The 17,348-nt window shown below is 59.0% G+C and overlaps 8 protein-coding genes across 8 annotated transcripts; 6 read left to right on the top strand and 2 right to left on the bottom strand.

Moving 5' to 3' along the window:
* Positions 1 to 202: 202 nt before the first annotated feature.
* Positions 203 to 1,914, top strand: MICPUCDRAFT_34898 (uncharacterized protein; the record flags this gene model as incomplete). Its single annotated transcript, XM_003060855.1, has 2 exons — positions 203 to 267; positions 567 to 1,914. Coding segments are annotated over exons 1-2 (1,374 nt in total), but the record flags the coding sequence as incomplete, so codon positions are not given.
* Positions 1,915 to 2,376: 462 nt separating this feature from the next.
* MICPUCDRAFT_20059 (uncharacterized protein) lies at positions 2,377 to 2,844 on the top strand (the record flags this gene model as incomplete). The annotated part of the gene is made up of 1 exon (XM_003060856.1): positions 2,377 to 2,844. One exon carries the CDS (start codon positions 2,377 to 2,379, stop codon positions 2,842 to 2,844), a length of 468 nt encoding a protein of 155 aa, XP_003060902.1.
* Positions 2,845 to 5,557: 2,713 nt separating this feature from the next.
* MICPUCDRAFT_19562 (uncharacterized protein) lies at positions 5,558 to 6,826 on the top strand (the record flags this gene model as incomplete). Its single annotated transcript, XM_003060857.1, has 1 exon — positions 5,558 to 6,826. The coding sequence occupies one exon, from the start codon at positions 5,558 to 5,560 to the stop codon at positions 6,824 to 6,826; it is 1,269 nt and encodes a 422-aa protein (XP_003060903.1).
* A 585-nt stretch (positions 6,827 to 7,411) lies between these two features.
* On the bottom strand, positions 7,412 to 7,681 carry MICPUCDRAFT_7301 (uncharacterized protein; the record flags this gene model as incomplete). Its single annotated transcript, XM_003061113.1, has 1 exon — positions 7,412 to 7,681. A coding segment is annotated over one exon (270 nt), but the record flags the coding sequence as incomplete, so codon positions are not given.
* A 2,555-nt stretch (positions 7,682 to 10,236) lies between these two features.
* On the top strand, positions 10,237 to 11,797 carry MICPUCDRAFT_63299 (uncharacterized protein; the record flags this gene model as incomplete). The annotated part of the gene is made up of 1 exon (XM_003060858.1): positions 10,237 to 11,797. One exon carries the CDS (start codon positions 10,237 to 10,239, stop codon positions 11,752 to 11,754), a length of 1,518 nt encoding a protein of 505 aa, XP_003060904.1. The 3' UTR covers positions 11,755 to 11,797.
* Positions 11,798 to 11,826: 29 nt separating this feature from the next.
* Positions 11,827 to 12,720, bottom strand: MICPUCDRAFT_19876 (uncharacterized protein; the record flags this gene model as incomplete). Its single annotated transcript, XM_003061114.1, has 1 exon — positions 11,827 to 12,720. The coding sequence occupies one exon, from the start codon at positions 12,718 to 12,720 to the stop codon at positions 11,827 to 11,829; it is 894 nt and encodes a 297-aa protein (XP_003061160.1).
* Positions 12,721 to 13,019: 299 nt separating this feature from the next.
* On the top strand, positions 13,020 to 15,017 carry MICPUCDRAFT_60621 (uncharacterized protein; the record flags this gene model as incomplete). Its single annotated transcript, XM_003060859.1, has 1 exon — positions 13,020 to 15,017. The coding sequence occupies one exon, from the start codon at positions 13,020 to 13,022 to the stop codon at positions 15,015 to 15,017; it is 1,998 nt and encodes a 665-aa protein (XP_003060905.1).
* A 290-nt stretch (positions 15,018 to 15,307) lies between these two features.
* On the top strand, positions 15,308 to 17,345 carry MICPUCDRAFT_48051 (uncharacterized protein; the record flags this gene model as incomplete). Its single annotated transcript, XM_003060860.1, has 2 exons — positions 15,308 to 16,787; positions 17,216 to 17,345. Exons 1-2 carry the CDS (start codon positions 15,448 to 15,450, stop codon positions 17,343 to 17,345), a joined length of 1,470 nt encoding a protein of 489 aa, XP_003060906.1. The 5' UTR covers positions 15,308 to 15,447.
* Between the last annotated feature and the right edge of the window lie 3 nt (positions 17,346 to 17,348).

Here is a 17,348-nt window from a genome sequence, read left to right on the forward strand (position 1 = left end):
TCAAAGGGAAAAGTTCGACCCTGCTGCGGCGTTTTTCACCCCGCGTCAAACCTCCGCGTTGTCATCCGGATGCCAAGCTGAATCGGATTCTGCGGGATTCTGGCGGAGATCTCCGCAGGGCAAACAGGGTCGCGGGATACACTCCAAAACCCCGCGCGCGCTGCTCCGCGACATCGCCACGGTATGACGTGGGCATCCCGGTCGAGACAGTGAGTCTAGTCCTGAGAGACGGATCGCCGCGATGGGACCGTGCTTGAGCTCCTCGAGGTACGCGGCGCGCGCGCGGCGCCGCAGAGCGACGAACGATCGATCGTATTTTCCGACGCGTTCCACGCACTCCAGCCAGACGTCGAGTTCGCGCCCTTCATCCCCGCACGCGCGCTTGCGTCGCGATCGCGGCAACTTCGCGCGGACAGACTCTTCATCGCTAGTTTCGCGTACATGCCCCGCGTGCCTCTGGCGGTCGTCCCCCGGAAGCCTCCGCGGGGTAGACGTGTTTCACGGTGGCCGAGTCAGACTTCGCTAATCTTTTGCTGATCTTTTTTCCCTATTTTTCCTGCACGCAGAGGGGCTCACGGCGACAGCGATGAATCATCATCTCGGAAATCCCAGGACCCACATGATACCGCGATTAGGAGCGACGACGGTGTGCGTAAAAGACCCTCATCGGACGCGGCGATGATGATGGCCGCGCAGCAGACGCACCAGCCTGAGTTGAGCAAGCCCCAAAAAGACGTCGGTGACGCCCGCTCACGCGAGCTGACCGAGGCGAACGTGGCCGCGGTATCCGAAGGAAACGTGTCGGGCACAACGGCGAGATCACATCAGAATGCCACGACGACGACCAAAGCGGGGTTGGCGCGGGACTTGGAGAGGTCGAGCAACGCTGACAGGTCCGAAGATGCGGCGTCTGACGTTTCCGAGACGAGCTCGTCCTCGCGGCGGGACATGCCGACGATTACCACGGATAAAGTAACGAGATACTCCGTCAGGGTGGGGGAGATGGAATACAGCCAATTTAACCAGTACATCATCGTGAAAGACCTCGGCGTTGGCGTGCACGCGAAGGTGGCGCTCGGCTTGCACATCCAGGAAAATTTGCTCTACGCGATCAAAGTCTCTCACCGGAACGCCGCAGTCGCAGAGACCGCGGTGCGAAAGGAGATCGCGATCCTCAAGAAATTAAATCATAAGAACGTGTTGAAGCTGTACGAGGTGATTGACGACCAGAAGACCAACGAGCTGCTGCTCGTTCTCGAGTACGCGAGCTCTGGGCCGATTTTCACGAGGTACGACAAAAGGCCACTGCGAGAACCGTTAATTCACAGATACATTCGCGACGTCCTTCAGGGTCTTGATTACCTACATCACGCGGCTGGTATCGCGCACATGGATCTTAAACCCGAAAACCTGCTCTTGATGGCTGATGGTTCTGTTAAAATTGCAGACTTTGGGGTTTCTTTCATCGGTCAGAGTAAGGCGGTCAACTCGAATAAAAAAATCGTCGGCACGCCTGCGTTCATCGCTCCCGAGATGCTCGGCGAGGACGGCTACGACCCGTACATCGCAGACATCTGGTCACTTGGCGTCTGCATATTTCACATGGCGACCGCTGAGTTGCCCTTCATCGGTCGAACCATTTTCCAGATAGTCGCCATGGCCCAGAGGCAAGGGTTACGCTTCCCGCCAGAAGCCGTCGTGCTCTCGCCCGAGTTGAAAAATCTTTTGACGGTGATACTCGTCGTCGATCCCACGAAGCGAGCGACACTGTCACGGATTATGACGCACCCTTGGGTGACCGCGAGGGGGGAGCAACCCTTGCCTCCTTCTTTAGCGGATCAGCCTCTTCAGATCGACGTCACGGAGGAAGAAATCGCAGCTGCGGTTCGTGCAGACCCTCTTGCAACTTTGCTTCGACCTGCGTTCAAAACCGTACATTTTCGGGCTGGGGAGATTTTCATTCGGAAAGGAGTATCCGGTACAGTCATGTATTTTATCAATTCCGGAGAATGCGAGGTTCTCGTCGACGCACTGGAGCACACGGAACAATATTCTGAGGCCTCGGGAGGTGAGTTATTTTCCCATGACGTCAGTAAACTCGCCACTCTCGCCGTTCGCTCAGCTGGAGCAGTTATCGGAGAGATGGCTGTTTTAGAAGCTATCCAGAACAGCCTGAACGGAGAAAAAGCGATCGGAAGTCGCACGGCGACGGTACGCGCTCTCACAGACCTCGAAGTTTTGTCAGTCACAGTCGACGACTTGCTCGCTGCGTTATCAAAAGACAAAGGAGGAAAAGACCAGTTGGTAAGAACCGCGAGTTACAGAATATTGCAGAACGAAGAAATCATGTTGCAGCTCGCGGAAACGCAGAAAGATATGTCGCTCCTTGGTATCAGTGAAGAAGTCAAGACTGAAGGATTTATTCCGGCGCGAAAGTTGAACGTGCTTTTCGCCGAAGATAGTGTTCCAACGCAATTTATCGTGAAACGCCTCATTAAACGTTTTGGAATCATCGAACTGGTGTGCGTGAACGACGGGAAATCCGCGTTGGAGCACTGTGAGAAGTGTATGAAAGGAAACGAAACAATTCCCGATATTATTTTGATGGACCTTCAAATGCCTGTTATGGACGGTTTGGAGTCAAGCAGGAGAATACGTAAATTGGGCGGTGAAATGAGCACCGTACCAATAGTCGCGGTGTCGTCTGGTATCAAGTCTATGAGTCAGAAAGACTGCGTCAAAGCTGGCATGTCAGATTACGTCGCGAAGCCATTAAACCAGCAACTATTGACAAAAATTTTGCTGGACAATCTCCCTCAACCTCTCATCTCATCGCCGCCTTGAACGGTTGATTGATGTTCATTTTATCACTAAAACTAACTAGACACCATAACTAAATAAATGGTATACCTAAGCATCTCTGCGAGCGTAAACAATGAACGCGTCCGAACCTGGCTCATGTTTCTCGACTGCGGTGAAGAACCCGATTTTCTCGAGCAAAACCTTGATTCGGGAGACTCTGTTTTGTACGTCGTGAACTTCAATGACCACTTGTCTGATGATATCCCAATCCTCCGGAGACATACCTTCTAAGATCGCGTATTCGCTTCCTTCCGCGTCTATTTTCAATAAATCGACGCTTTTCAGTTCGGGATATAAACTCTTTAATTCGGAGTGCAGTGTTGAAACGCGGCAAGTGACGTTTTCCCGACGCTCAAAGTATTTTGATTTCATCCTTGCCTTTTGCAGCGATTCTTTCTCCTCAGGGACCATCGTCGAGTTTCCCGGCATCGAAGGATAATGCGCGAATGCAGCAACACCATTCACGGCTTTAAATTCATTCGTCAGACCGCACGATATCAAATCGACCTTTTCTAAGAGACCGTGAATCCACGCGTTCTTTTTAAACGCCGCGGCGTTGTTTTTAATCGGTTCAAATGCTATATATGTTTTCGGTGGTGAACCGCAATTACGACGTAGCCACGCGTGTGTCGCTAAAAAGAATAATCCAATGTTCGCGCCTACGTCGATAATAACTCCACCGGACGTTGGTTCGATGCCATGTCTAAAGTACGCGTTTTCCGTGAATATTTCGTTGAAGATATATTTTGTCTCGTGAATCGCGTCTTGCGTGCACGCAACTTTCAAAGTATTTGAGAGCGTTATAACGTGAAGTCGCGGTTCTTTCGCAGTCTTTATTAGAACCCGCGTTTCCGTTTTGTTCTCGAAATATTCCACTGCTTGAAATACCGCACTCTCGGTCTCACGTTCGATATTCCGCTGCACTTCCTTCGCGCTTTTATTTAATTCAGGCTTGCCGAGGTTTTCAAGAGCTTCGTCGAGTGCCATAGCCCTATTTTTATTTTCTCTTGAAATATCGGATGATTTCAAAAGACTCGCGACCCCGAGCCAGGCCACTTTCTCAGCGAAGAAAAATTGGTCGAAAAAGAACGGAATCACGACCTGAGGGATTCCCGCTCGAAGAGCTGCGCCAGTGCTTCCCGATCCGCCGTGGTGAATCACCCCAGCGCAACGATGAAATAATTTTTGAAAGGAAACAGACTCGATGAGGGTCAAAATTTCATCGGTGTTATGAGGTTCAGGATTGTCATCTGCAGTTTCGTCCTGGGCTTGGAATTTTCGTTTTCTCGACTCCGAAAAGATGACAAACGCCCTGCCGAGGACGGACCCCGACGGAGCGACGACTATTCCCCGAAACTCCGCCTTCTTTAAGGAAGCTCGGAGGACGTGCAAGATGTCGACAACGTCCTCCAAGGTTCCTAGAAGGCCCATGTCACAGACAGTGGAAAGGACGATCGCAATTACAGAAGGGCGTTTGTCTGTTGTACGTGCTGCGTCCCCGAAGAGTTCGTCCGTCTGTGCTGGTTTCATAACGTCCCGCTCCCACTCGGCCGGAGGAAACCAAAATCCACACACTTTCGCGGTGCTCGGCCAGTATCCGGGCACTTGCAGGACGCTTGGGCTTATTCCGTACAGTAACGACGACTGCCCACGCGCTTTTGGTTTCGTCAGAAAAGGGACGGGATCGAGCTGAAGCCTCTCGACTCGCCAACTCCCCCATCTTTCCTCGGACAGCAGAGGCCACATCCAGTGCTCGACCTCGCGCCACGACACGGGCAAGCCGTCTTCGTTATCGTGCAAATATCGAAACGGCCCGGGATAATAGCGCTCGAACTTTCTCGCGAACGACGAAGGCGGTGCTGACACACCGGGCGGAACGCACGGGCTCGCGACGACGCAAGGGTAACCGAGGGATTCCGCGATGTGCCATCCTTCGAGGGCGAAAAGGTTGATCACGACGAGTGCTCTTCCGCGAAATCCAGCTGCCCGATCGTCGTCTTCGTCTTCGATCGAACAACCGAGCGAGGTTTCTAACGCGCGAACGCACTCTTCTCGGTGCATCGTTTCTTCGTCGCGTTCGTCTTCTTCGCAACGTTCCGCCCCGGGTCGAGAAGGGGGTTGGCTGAGAAATTGAACGGTTCGCACGCCCGCGGCAGCGAGAGGCGCTTCCACGATCGTGCGATGCGCGCGGTGCGTCACGAAGTGCACGTCATTTCCTCGACGTGCGAGCGCTGCAGCGAGGATCGCGAGTGGTTCGCAATCGCCCCGAGTGCCGACTGCGAGGTACACGACGCGCGCGCGAGAGCTCATGTGAACGAGACGCGCGCCTTGGTTCTCAGGAGGGGTTACACATCATACAGTATCATGGATATTCAATTCACCCCGCCGCGCGCGCGTGCGCTCGCGCTCATCACGAGTGCGGGCGCGTGCTCCGTTCGTGGTTGTCGTCGGCCCGCGCTTGAGTAACACTGAAGTTTTGCCCTCCCTCGTCAGGGCCAATAGCCAAGTCTGTTTGATTTCGGCCTTTTTTTTTTCTTTTTTTTTGGTTTTCTCGCTGACAGGGAAAAGACCTGAAAAGCAACCTGACAACCAAGCACTGAAAGGACTCATGAACGAACGAAGCGGCGTCGGTTCGCCCGTCGTTGTCATTTCCGAGTACGCGCGCTTCGCTCCCTTTCGTCTACGTGCAGCACGAATGCGACGTTCTCAGCACCTGCACGTCGCGTTCCTCGCGAGCGTATTCGTCTTTTTCGCTCCAGAGGAAACGCGCGGCGTCGTGACGGGACGGAGTGGGAAAGCGACGCTCGGGGAGAGAACGACCACGACGGGCGCGTCGTCAGATGCCACAGCGTTCGCACCGCCGCCCTCGTTCCCGTCGACGACGTCGACGTCGTCCGTCGTCGACGGCACCGCCTTACCTCTTTTCCGCATCAATCTCGACGACCCGCCTAGGCTGCGCTGGGAGGGCGTGATGCGGGCGAACAAAGCCGCGGTGCGCGAGACGATGAGCGACATCTTCGCGAAGCTCCCAAGAGAAGTCCACGCCGAGGTTGACAAGCTCGTCCTCGACGCTCGAGGACGCCTCCCGAGTTGGGTGATCGAGGAGCTCACCGGCGTCGCGGACGTCCTCGACATGTCCCTCGCGGACGTCGTATTAGTGAACCTGTTCTTCGAAATCACGCCATTCTGCACTTCCATCGTCGCGCAGAGCTCCGAGAGCGGCGGCGGGAAGCTGCTCCACGCCCGGAACTTAGACTTCGGCTTCGGCGTGAAACGAATGAGCGACGACTTGAGGAAAATAGCGATCGACGTCGAGTTCACGCGCGCGGGTGAGCGCGTGTACGTCATGACGACGTTTGCCGGTTACGTCGGCGCAGCCACGGGGATGCGTGGTGGCGCATTCTCCATCACCGCGAACGAACGCGAGATGACCGGACCGGTGCCAGTGCCGAATCTTTTGAAGAGCCTTCTGAATCTCGTCAATGCAATCAGGACGACGGACGTTATTCCCGTGACATGGGCGATTCGCGAGGTATTGGAGGACGAAACCGCACTGACTTTCGAAGACGCGGTGGGCGCGTTGAGCACGAGACACATGGCGACGCAGATGTATCTTACGATCGCTGGCGTTTCCTTCGACGAAGGCGTTGTGTTGACGCTCGATCGTAACAAGTTGCTGGACACCTGGAGGTTGAACTCGACTGCGGGTACGTGGTTTCTCGTCCAAACGAATTACGACCACTGGGTGAGAGAACCGGCGTGGGATAATCGAAAAAAGCCAGCGGAGAAAGCGCTGCGCGGGGTCGGCTCAGTCGCGATCACCCCATCGTCGATGTACGAAGATGTGCTGTCGCTCGATCCGGTATTAAATCAGCTGACGATTTACACGACAGTCGTGATAACAGCCGACGGCGCGTACGAGTCGTTCGTACGGGAATGTGTGACGTGCGCGCCGATTTTCTAGAGTTCAGTAGATACGTAGTACTGTATGCATAGTCTATCTAGATGCACAGCACCGCGCCGGGCATGGCTACGGCCAATCTCGGCGATCGAGAACGTCATACGCGATCCACGCCAGCGCGATGGCAAAAACCCACGGAGCCCCATACAGGCCTGCGCCCGCGAACGTGAAGAGAACGTCACCGCAGTCCGCGATGAATATAGGCTCGCACTCGGGTAACTGAGGAACTCCAGTTTCGGGGTTCGCTTCTTTGGGACCGCGCCATGCTGGAGACCACTCTTCCTTTTCTTCGTCATAGCCGCAACCAAGTATCGGGTTATCGTCGTAATCCGTTGGGACCCGGATGCCATATAAAGCACCCTCAGGCGGCCTCAACTCTCGATGAATGAAAGAGTCTCCGTAGCCGGGATGACACACACACGTTCCGTTGACGCATATACCTCGGCTACTGCACGTGTCATTTTTCTTATTCGCTGGATTCCAAGGACACACGGGAATCGAACAGTCCAACCCCTCGTACGCCGGACGACCTTGTTGCGTGAAGCACTCGCAAACGCCGTAGCCGAGGGAGTTGTTTCGGCTGTGGTCGCAGATGCCGTTGCCGTTGCAGTCGTTCAAACAGTCAAACGCGCGGCACGATTCCCCCGACGCCGGGAACTGGCACTCGCACGATCCGGTGAACCCGTTGCAAATACCGCGATTATTGCACTGGTCGCACACTTGCGAGTGACCCAGGTAGTCGAAATAACACACGTCGTCCGGGCACGAGACGTTGGAACAGTCAAAGCCCGTGTATCCTGTGTCGCACACGCAAAAGTTGTACACGCACGACCCGTGTCGTGAACAATCTTTAGGACACGACGTAGGAAAGTATTGCCAAAGATCGTCGAGCTCTTCGTAGCAGTATTTCTCGCCATAATCGTTTGGGGTTTGAATCCACAGATCCGGATTCGTGCTCAAAATCGGGTCCCCGTACGGGTCGACGTCAACGCGTCTGACCGTGATCTTACCGTCCCCGGTGACGTCATATTGAGTGTCCCACTGCAAATCGACATTATTGATGCGGTCCTGCTGCGAGAGCACCTTACTTTTCGTCGCTTCGAAGTAGTTAACCCCTTTCAAGCAACCGTGCCCGCCGAATATCAGCGCCCTTCCCGCTTGCTGCGTCGACCCCGTGCGGAGCTGCGACGTGTGTCCCACGGGCACCATCGTCGCGCGGTATCGACGCGACGGATATTCTCCCTCTCCCACTACCTTGACCCACGTATCTCCTGATATGTTGTAATACCACAAATCCCCGATCTCGTCGTCCCACGTGTATCCCCCGTACACGAGCATCACGACATGTTCCTCTTTTATGCTGATCGCGCTCGCGTGCCCGAAACGTGGCTGCGGGCGGATCGGATAATTCGGGTGTGGGAACATCTCCTGCCACTCGTTCACGGAGATGTTGTACTTCCATAGGTCGTTCATGTAGTACTTGCTGTTCAGCGACGGGTAGTCCGTGAACGCGCCGGTCGGGTACAGAAAGTTGAACCGCGTCACGCCTCCGAACGCGTACCCGCCGAACAAGTACAACGCGTCGTCGTAGTTCGCCAACGACGGACTGTGCCTACCGCGCGGGCCAAAGATATCCCTCTCGGTCGTGCCGTCCGGTTCTGTCGCGTTCTCACACGTCACGCAAAACGGCTTGAGGAGCTCCCACTCGCGCTCCGTGACGTTGTACGACCACAAGTCGTCAAAGTACAGCGGGTTCGTCGGGTCGTACCTCGTGACGTCGTCGTAAATTTCATTCTCGTCGACGGTCTGCCCGGGCAAAAGCTTCGCCTTCCTTTGACCGTGCCCCCCGAACATAAACACCGCGTCGAGGTAGTCGACCATCGCGTGCTTCCATCGCCTCGTCGGAACAGGCTTCGTGAAATTTGCTATTTTCGTCCACGTGCTCCGCGGGATGTTGTAGTGCCACAAGTCGTCGCAGTAGTCCACGCAGTCGACGCTGTATCCCCCGAACATGACGAGCGTGTCGCGCTCGCCCGTCAGCCGGTTCAGCACCAGCGCGTTCTGATGCTCCCATCGCCCGCTCGGCAGGTCGCGCGCCGGGCGGTTCGTCCCGCTCTCCAGGTTCGGCTCCGCGTACGGGCGCAACCCGGTCCAGTCGAAGCACGTCGTGTGGTACTCGCACTGCGCGCCGAAGCTCCTCGACGTGACGGACAGCGCCTCCCACTCCGCCCTGGTGTCGTCCGGACACGGGATGAAGGATCCGTCGTCGGCTTTGATGTACTTGTGCCCGTCCTCCTGGTTCGCTCTCTCGCTCGCGCACACGGAGCACTCCTCGCACACGAGCTCGTTCGGGTTGTACGCGGTCCAGTTCCCGGTGTTCCAGTCGTACAGCCACATGTCATTCAGGTAGTCCCCGTTCGGGACCCTGACCTTGCCTCCGAAGACGAACATCCGCGACTCGTCGTTCACGACCGCGCTGTGGCCGCTCCTCCCGGGCGGGCCGTAGTCGCCGTGGAACCCGCGATCGCCGAGGGGCTGCATCTTCGCGAAAACGTTGCTCGCGAGCACGGGCTTGTAGACCGGGCCGCCGGGCAAGATCAGCGCGACGATCGCGAAGAGGAGCGCGCGGCATCCCCGCGGCGGCAGACGCTCGCGCATCGTCGCATGCGGCGGTCCTCCCCGCCGCGATTCACCGACGTGGCGCGGGAAGTTGTGCCCGCGGCCTCGTTCGATTTTCGGTTTAAGGCGGGAGGTGTCACGGCGAAGGACGTCAACAACGATCGTTCCGATCGTCGCTTCAGTGCGGCCGGCGCAGGATGACTGAGACGCGCGCCGGCGATAAGCCGACAGCTTGGGAAGAAGTACGCACACGCACCACTTCGACCCGCGTGGACACCGCTCGCGCCTCGCCTCGCCTTCACGACGCCGGATACGCACGTTCGCCTTTGGCGTGTCGACATCATAGCATCTCACGTTTTCACACTTGTCCCCTCCCAACTCGTTCGCAGGCAAGCGCGTTGCGAGCCGCCGCCGTAACGTTCGAAGCGCGTTGGAAGTCCGAACCACCGATCGGCGCGGATGGACTTCCGGACGAAGCCGCGTCGCTCGTCACCGCGGCCGTTACCGTGGCGGACGGTTACGACGACCCGAGCGCCGCGGACGCCCTCGAGGCTGTGATTCGAGCGCTTGACGTGCTCGCGTCGTTGCCGTCCGGGTCGCCGTGCGAATGGAGTAAGACCGCCGCATCGCGAAGAAGGGCGTTCTTGACCGCGGCGCACGCCATCGCGAAGCAGTTGGAACCGCCCTCCGCGATCGTGGCCGCTACCGCGCGCGCGGACCACGGACTCGATCTCGTCGCCGACGAAACCGCCGCCGAGTCCGCGCCGCGCGGGGCCGCCGCGGCGGCGGTCCGAATGAACTTATTGCGCGCTATCCTCGGCGTTTTACCCGACAAAGAGAGGCACCCGCCGCGAAAACCACGGGACGAGCGACGTGAAGGTGCAGACATTCCGGCGCGCTCGTCCGTGGATGTTCCTCCGCCGCCTCCGTCTGGCAAACGCCCGCCGCTCATCATCGAGTTGATCGACGACGATGAACCCGCGGGGAGAGGAACTGCGGGCGTCGAGAACGAAGACGGAGGTGAGCCCCAGTCGACGTCTCTGAATGATGACACTGACATGGAGATAATGAGCGTCGCCACGGCGGCAGCGCTCGCGGCGGCAGCGTACGCGAAAGCGGCGACGGTTCACGGAGCAGGCGGTCTACCAGGGTGGAGTTCACCAGAGGCCGCGGAAGCGGCGCGCGTGTTACTGCAGCGAACTTTCGCATCTCGCGCTTCTGGGGCAACGACATCGAGCGGTTCCGAGTATAGCGACTTCACGCGCGAGATCCTAGCGAAGTGCCTGAGCGAGGCCGCGCCCTCCATAGCGCACTGTCTCGCCCAAGAGCCGGAGCAGCGCTGGGCGGGTGAGTCCAGCGCTCGCGACAAACGCGCACCGGGACCTCCAACCCCGGAACTACCCGTGGACATATCGGCAACGTTGCAACCTGCTTCCGTGGAGACATCCGTAATCGCCGCCGTGCGTTTACATTGGTTGTTGTCCACGGCGGGATACCCTTGGGTCGGTCGCGTTGGCAGCGGCAAAGACGGCGGAGTTGGAGGAGTCGTGTCTCGCGTCGTGCCGTGCATTCTGCGGGCCATGGACCACAACAGTCCGGCGGTGAGGCGCGAAGGATGCGCCGCGCTCGTGGCTCTCGTCGCCGCGGTCACCAGAACGGAGATGCGATGGCACGGCGCCGCGCTGCTCGACGCCGCGGCGAACACACTGGGTGGATCTGGGACAGAAGTATTCGGCGCTGCGGCAGCGGCGCACGTCCGCGCGACGATCGCGGTGTCTTCAGACGACCCTCATGAACCGAAACTCGCGAACGCGCTCGCGGTGATGATCGATGCGGCAAACTCGCGGAGTCACGAACCTTTAGTCGCCGCGGCGTGGGTGATCGAAGCTCCCGCGTTGATATCCGCCGCGAAGCTGTCCACGGCGCCGCATCTTAACCGTTTGTTCCCGCCGTTGCTCTCGTGGCTGCACGCAAGAGACGACGACACCGCGCTCGGGGCGGCTTCGTGTTTAGAGCTCATCTGCACGATGACGTGGCCGCGAGTGCCCGCACACGCCGCGGAGCTTTGGAGCGACATCGCGCGGGCGTACTCCGAGGCTGACGTGAGGGGAGACGATGCGTTCGTCTTCAAATTTCGCGCCGCGTTGACGCGAGTCGCGGACGTCGTTCAACTCGCCGCGGGGGAAAATTTCGAGGCGGCGTGGAGGCGCGATGGAGATCCCGTGCCTCCCGCGCTCGAACCGCTTGTGGCGCACCTCGAAGGGCTCCCTGGACGAGTCGCTTCGACGGAATGGTCGCGTCCTTCGAACTAGATCTAGTATCCGATATGAATAGGCTAAACACACTAACTGCTAGAAGGTATTCGACTGAACCGCTCTGCTTCTTCAATGAGACTTGACGACAGCGCGCTCCGGTAAAACGACGGCGGCGAGCTGTCGTTCGTCGAGCCCTGCGCACTCGTCCACGACGAGCCATTTACCGTCCGTCTTCAAGATGCCGTGATGTCCGCTCGCGACGAGCACGTTTACGCCGACGTTCGCGGGCCGTCCAACGTTCGTCCGACCTTGAAGCGCTTCGATCCAGCGTTGCTGAATCACGCGTTCGCGCAATGCCTCGAGTTGTTCCGGGATCGGACGTTCGAGTTCCAACCCCGCGTGAACGGCTATGAGTTTATTCACCTCCGGGTGCATGTCATCCTCGACGTCGTCCAGCTCGACGACGAACTCGAGGGACGACAGCAGCACGGCGTGAGATTCCGGGAGCGACGACAGCAGCGCCTCGCGCCGACGCGGGTCGCCAGGGTCGACGCCGAACGAAGCGAACGTCGCTTCGCTGTCGAAAGCGTTCCGCGTCCCCGCCTCGAACGCGCCCCATCTCCTTCCTTGTAAATGCATGCGCGCGTGTTCGTTCTTGTCGGTCGCGTCCACCCACAGCGGCGGTTCTTTTCTGCGCGCGACATACCCTTCCGGCGGAGGCATCCCGCCGTCGACGCGCCACAGGGAACAGAAGGTTGCCATCCCGAGGTCGTGGTTGCCTCCGAGTATCCTCACCTCCATGCTCGGGTGCACGGCGGGAAGCGACGCGATGAAGTCTAGAACGCCGCTCGTTTCCGGTCCGCGATCGACGAGGTCCCCGAGGAACACCACGCGGCTGGTGCTCAACCTCTCCGCCCCGATCTCGCGTTCGAGGTTCTCGAAGAGCGAGACGAGTTTCGCTCGATGCCCGTGCACGTCCCCCACGAGCACCGTCGCCCTTCTGTGCGCGCCAGCCGAGGACATCGCGGCCGCGCGACGCTCGAGTTCACGATGCGGGCGCGCGACGCGGGCGAAAACGACGCGCGGACCCGCGCGCGCGGGCGTCATCGAGTGAGGTCGACCGAACCGGTAACTCGTGTCTTCTTTGTCGACCGCGATCTGACGAACTGAGCTCATACTGACTTACGGATCTGCTCACTGGATCTCAGTGACCGCGCCGCGGCCGCACGGCGGCGGACGTGCATTCACCGCGTCGGTGATACACCGCGACTAACGCGGCCTTTCAGCGTCGGCGTCCGCGTGCTCCCGCGAAGACGAGCGCGATGATGAACACGGGTTGGAGCGACGCTATGATGTTCGCGGCCACCGCGATCGCGGTCGCTTCGGTGCCCGTGACGCACGGCGTCGCGGGCCATCGGCTGCACGCGGGCGCGTCGCTTCCGTGGAAGTTTCGGAACATCTTCTTCAGCGGAGGAAAGCGGTTCATGGTGTTCCAAGGCTTCAGCTGGACGTTCTTCGCCGTCGCGGCGACGTGCGGCCTCCTCGCGCTCGGAAGTCGCTTCGTCCCGTTTTCGATCGACTTCGACTCGCCCACGCTTCACGAGTGGTCGATCTGCTCCGCGCTCATAAGCGAGGTGCTCATGGTCGCGTCGCTTTTGACGTACCATCGAGGGTCGTCGAACACTCACGGACGCGGACACCGCCGCCAGCCGTCCACGACGACCGTCGAGATCAGCAACACGGGAACGACCGTCATCGCGGCGTTGTGCTGCGCGTTGGCGTTCGCGGGCGCGGCGCTTCTCCTCGCGGCGAAGAACTCGCGCGAAGCCCCCGCGGCTCGTCTCGGGTTCACGGTCTTAGCCCTCGCGTGCTTCGCGATCGCGGTGCCGGTGACGCACGGCGTCGGAGGGCGTCTGCGCTGGGCGCTCGGCGGCGGAGACGCCTGGAGCTTCTGGCAACCCGGCACCGGGGGGAAACGGTTCGTGCTCTTACAAGCGTTCGGCTGGGCGTGCTTCTCGCTGAGCGTCGCCGGGTGCGTCGTCGTCGCCGCGGTCATCCTCCGCACGAGCTCGGCGGCGCTGATTCGAGGCGGCGGGGCGGCGATCGGAGAGACGGGCTTGAAGCTTCTCGCGATCGCGTCCTGGGTCTCCGGCGGCACGGGGTTCGCCGCGCAGATCATCACCGCGTGTTCGCTTCTGCACTTCGTCCCGAGAGGCGCGGGCGCGCCGGCGTCGCCGTCGTCGTCGCCGCCGTCGAGCCCGTCCAAGCGCGCGGCGTCGATGAAGATGTCGTCGTGGCGGGAGTTCGCGACGATGCTGCTGGTCATGCACGTCATACACGCCCCGCACTTCATCGTCATCGCGCTCATCACGACCGTCCTCGCAACGGCGCCGAGCTTCGCGTGGAGCGCGACGGTGTTGGCGATCGGCGCCGCCGCGTACGCGCCAACGTTTTACGGCGCCCCCGGGTCGACGGGGTATCGGTCGTGGATCGGATTTCAACACTGGATGACGCGAGTCGTGGAGGACGTCGCGCGGAGGTGGCACGGGAAGTGCCGGGTCGTTCGACACGGGAAGGAGTGGCGCGTTAGAGACGACGAAGACGGGGAAAAACGCGATGGGGATTCCCCGCGGCGGGTCATTTTCGGGTACCACCCTCACGGCATGCTTCCGGCTGGGGCGTGTTGGTTCCATCACACACCGCAATTTGCGTCGCTTTTCCCTTCCATACCGTCACCGGTCACGCTCGGCGCGAACGTCATATTTCGCGTGCCGTTGCTCCGAGACGTCGTGATGTGGGCGGGCGCCAGGAACGTCTCGAGGAAGAGTTTCCTGAGGAGCTTGCGCGAGCGCGGCGCCGTCGTGTTGTGCCCCGGCGGACAAGCCGAGCTCGTCGAGCACGTGGGGGGGGTCGACGATCACGTCGTGACGTTGTGCACGCGGCACAAGGGGTTTATTCGCATCGCGATCGAGGAGGGCGCACACCTCGTCCCGGTGTTCGTCTTCGGCGAGTCGCAGGCGGTCAGGAACATCATCAAGTGGAAATCCGCGCAGCGGTGGACGACCAAGCGACTCGGGTTTCCGATGCCGTTCCTTCCCGCGGGATACAAAGGGTTTCTGCCATTGCCCGCGCCGTTGCCTTTGAGCTTCGTCGTCGGGCAGCCCGTGGAAGTCCCTCCGCCGAGTCCCGACGGCGTCGCCGCGGAGGAGGACGTCGCTCGCGTGTGCGTGGAGTACTACGCCAAGGTCGAGGAGCTTTTTCATCGGTACAAAGCGAGCAGCGGGTTTCCTCATCTCGAGCTCGTTCTCAAGCACGACTGAGCGGGTATTCCAGGTCGAAGGACGTGGAGATGCGATAGCAATCTAGCTCGCGGGTCCACCGTGCGATCCCCGGCGAGGAAGCATCGATCATCTCGTAGCAAGCATAGAACGTAATAATATTTTTATGAACGCGACACGAAAACACTTGCCACCGTTTGCAGTCATCTGGAGCGAGGGTGTCTGGTAGGTGTGTCTGGTGTCGCGTTCAGTTTGGGCACCCCCTGCATTTTTTCGTTCGTTTGAAAGGCCACGCGGCGCCCAACCTCTCTCGCGCCACAGCCGGGCGCACGCCGGCGTGTTCGATCGCGCGCACGTAGCGTCAGATCCGTCGAATCGAACCGCCTTTCTGTTTCGCAACACGGCATGCGCCTGACACGTGCGGTGTCTCCGTAGATCTCGACGAAAACAGATCGCGCGGTCGTTCGCCGAGATGGCACCCCGTCGCTCGAAAAGCGAAGTCGAAGCAGATCTCGACGCCGTGAGGGCTAAGTTTACCGAGAAGTTCAAGAAAGCCTCCGAACACTACCATCAATCACAGCATTTAACATGTAAGGAGTTGATAAGGCGGCGCGACGGGTACGTGTCGACGATTGGGAAGGTCAAGGCGGGCACCGATTTGGAGGGTCTGCAACTCACGGTCGCTCTGTTCGATGAGATGATCCCGCTCAAGGAGGAGCTGCATAAGATTCAGCAGCATGAGCGAAAGCAAATATCGTCACCAGAAGACCCGGACTTTTCACCAGAGTCCAATCCCTTGGCCCGCAATCAGTCGTGGAAGAACGACGCCGCAAAGCAGCAACGCTTGAGACAAGAGGCGAAAGAGAAGGAGGCGTTGGAAGCAGCGGCTCGGGAAAATCTCTTTAAGTCGCGGAGGGGGAAAGGAGTGGCGTCGAGGAATAGCGGGTTCCCGTTGCACTTGGAAGGCGGTCCTCAGAAAGGCATGACCGTGGTGGAACAGATCGCCGGGTACACGAAAGACAAGAGCGAAGACTTTCGCGCGCAGAAGAGGATGAAACCGCCGAGCGTGTATCCAGGCGTCGACGCGGATCCGAACTGGACGAGCGGGAGTAAGCCTAAGAGGAAAGCCGCCGCCGCGCAGGCGACGCATGAACCCATCGTGCTCTCGGACGACGACGACAACGACGCTGGAGCTGGCGGCCGCGGCACCGGGGCTCAGTTCGAGCCCGAGGTCACGATGCGTTCGAGTCGCCCGACGCGCTCGACGGTGAAGGTAAACATCTCCAAGCAGATCGGCGAGTGCTCGGCGTCGTTCCCAGCGGGCGACAAAGAGATAGACCCGGTGACGTTGACGTCGCGCGATACCATCGCGCTCGAAGAAGGCGAGATGTTGAACGACAGCGTCGTGGAGTTCTACATCAAATGGCTCCAACGAGAGCCGAAGTTTAAAGCGAACGTGGGTAGGTGCCACTTCTTCAACTCTTTCTTTTTCGAAAAGCTCGCGCAGGTGTACGACTGCGAGCCCGGGATGAGGCAGAGGGCGGCGCATAACGCGGTGACGAAGTGGACGGAATCGAAGAAGCGCCGCGTGAACATCTTCGAGAAGGATTTCGTTTTTTTTCCCATTCATCAGCACCTGCACTGGAGCGTCGTCATTTTGTGCCAGCCGAAGCTCGTGAACGAGGCGATGGACCTGACGGATGAGAAAAATACGCATCACCCGGCGCCTTACCTGCTGCATCTCGACTCCATGTCTGGCGGTCATAAAACGAGTTTCGTGTGCGGTAAGCTTCGCGAGTATCTCGCCATGGAGTGGGCGCGGCTTAACCCACGGCATGAGAACCTGATCAGGTGCGTTCTACACAAACGTTTTTCACCCATCCCTCGGTTTCAACATTTGACCGTGTCCCCTTTCAACTGATCGATGAACTTTTCGTGTGGGAATCGCTCTCAGGAACCAAGACGGCAGGGGCAGCACAGTGGATCTCTTTCAGTTCACGAAGGAGAGGTTACCTCAGAAGCGCATGAGGATTCCGCAGCAAGATAACGGCTCCGATTGCGGTCTTTTCCTCCTCATCTGCATCAAGAAATTCTTGGAGTCGATGCCTACACAGTTGACCGTCGCGGATGTTGACGCGGCTCATAAAGATCTTCCGGTCGCCGAGGGGTCTACGCTTGACGCGGGCTTCTTACGCGGCTCTTGGTTCGTGAAAGAACTGGCGAGTCTGATGCGTGTCCAGATCACCGAAAAAGTCCTCGAGGCACTGCAGACTGGGCCGGAAGCATCGAGCGATGCGAAGCAATGGCAAGCGATCCAGCTTGCCTTGGAAAACGTCGGCGTCAACATCTCGTCTTACGAGGAGCTTGTGAGGC

This window comes from Micromonas pusilla (genome assembly GCF_000151265.4).
Source record: "Micromonas pusilla CCMP1545 genomic scaffold MICPUCscaffold_9, whole genome shotgun sequence".
Taxonomy (NCBI): Eukaryota; Viridiplantae; Chlorophyta; class Mamiellophyceae; order Mamiellales; family Mamiellaceae; genus Micromonas; species Micromonas pusilla.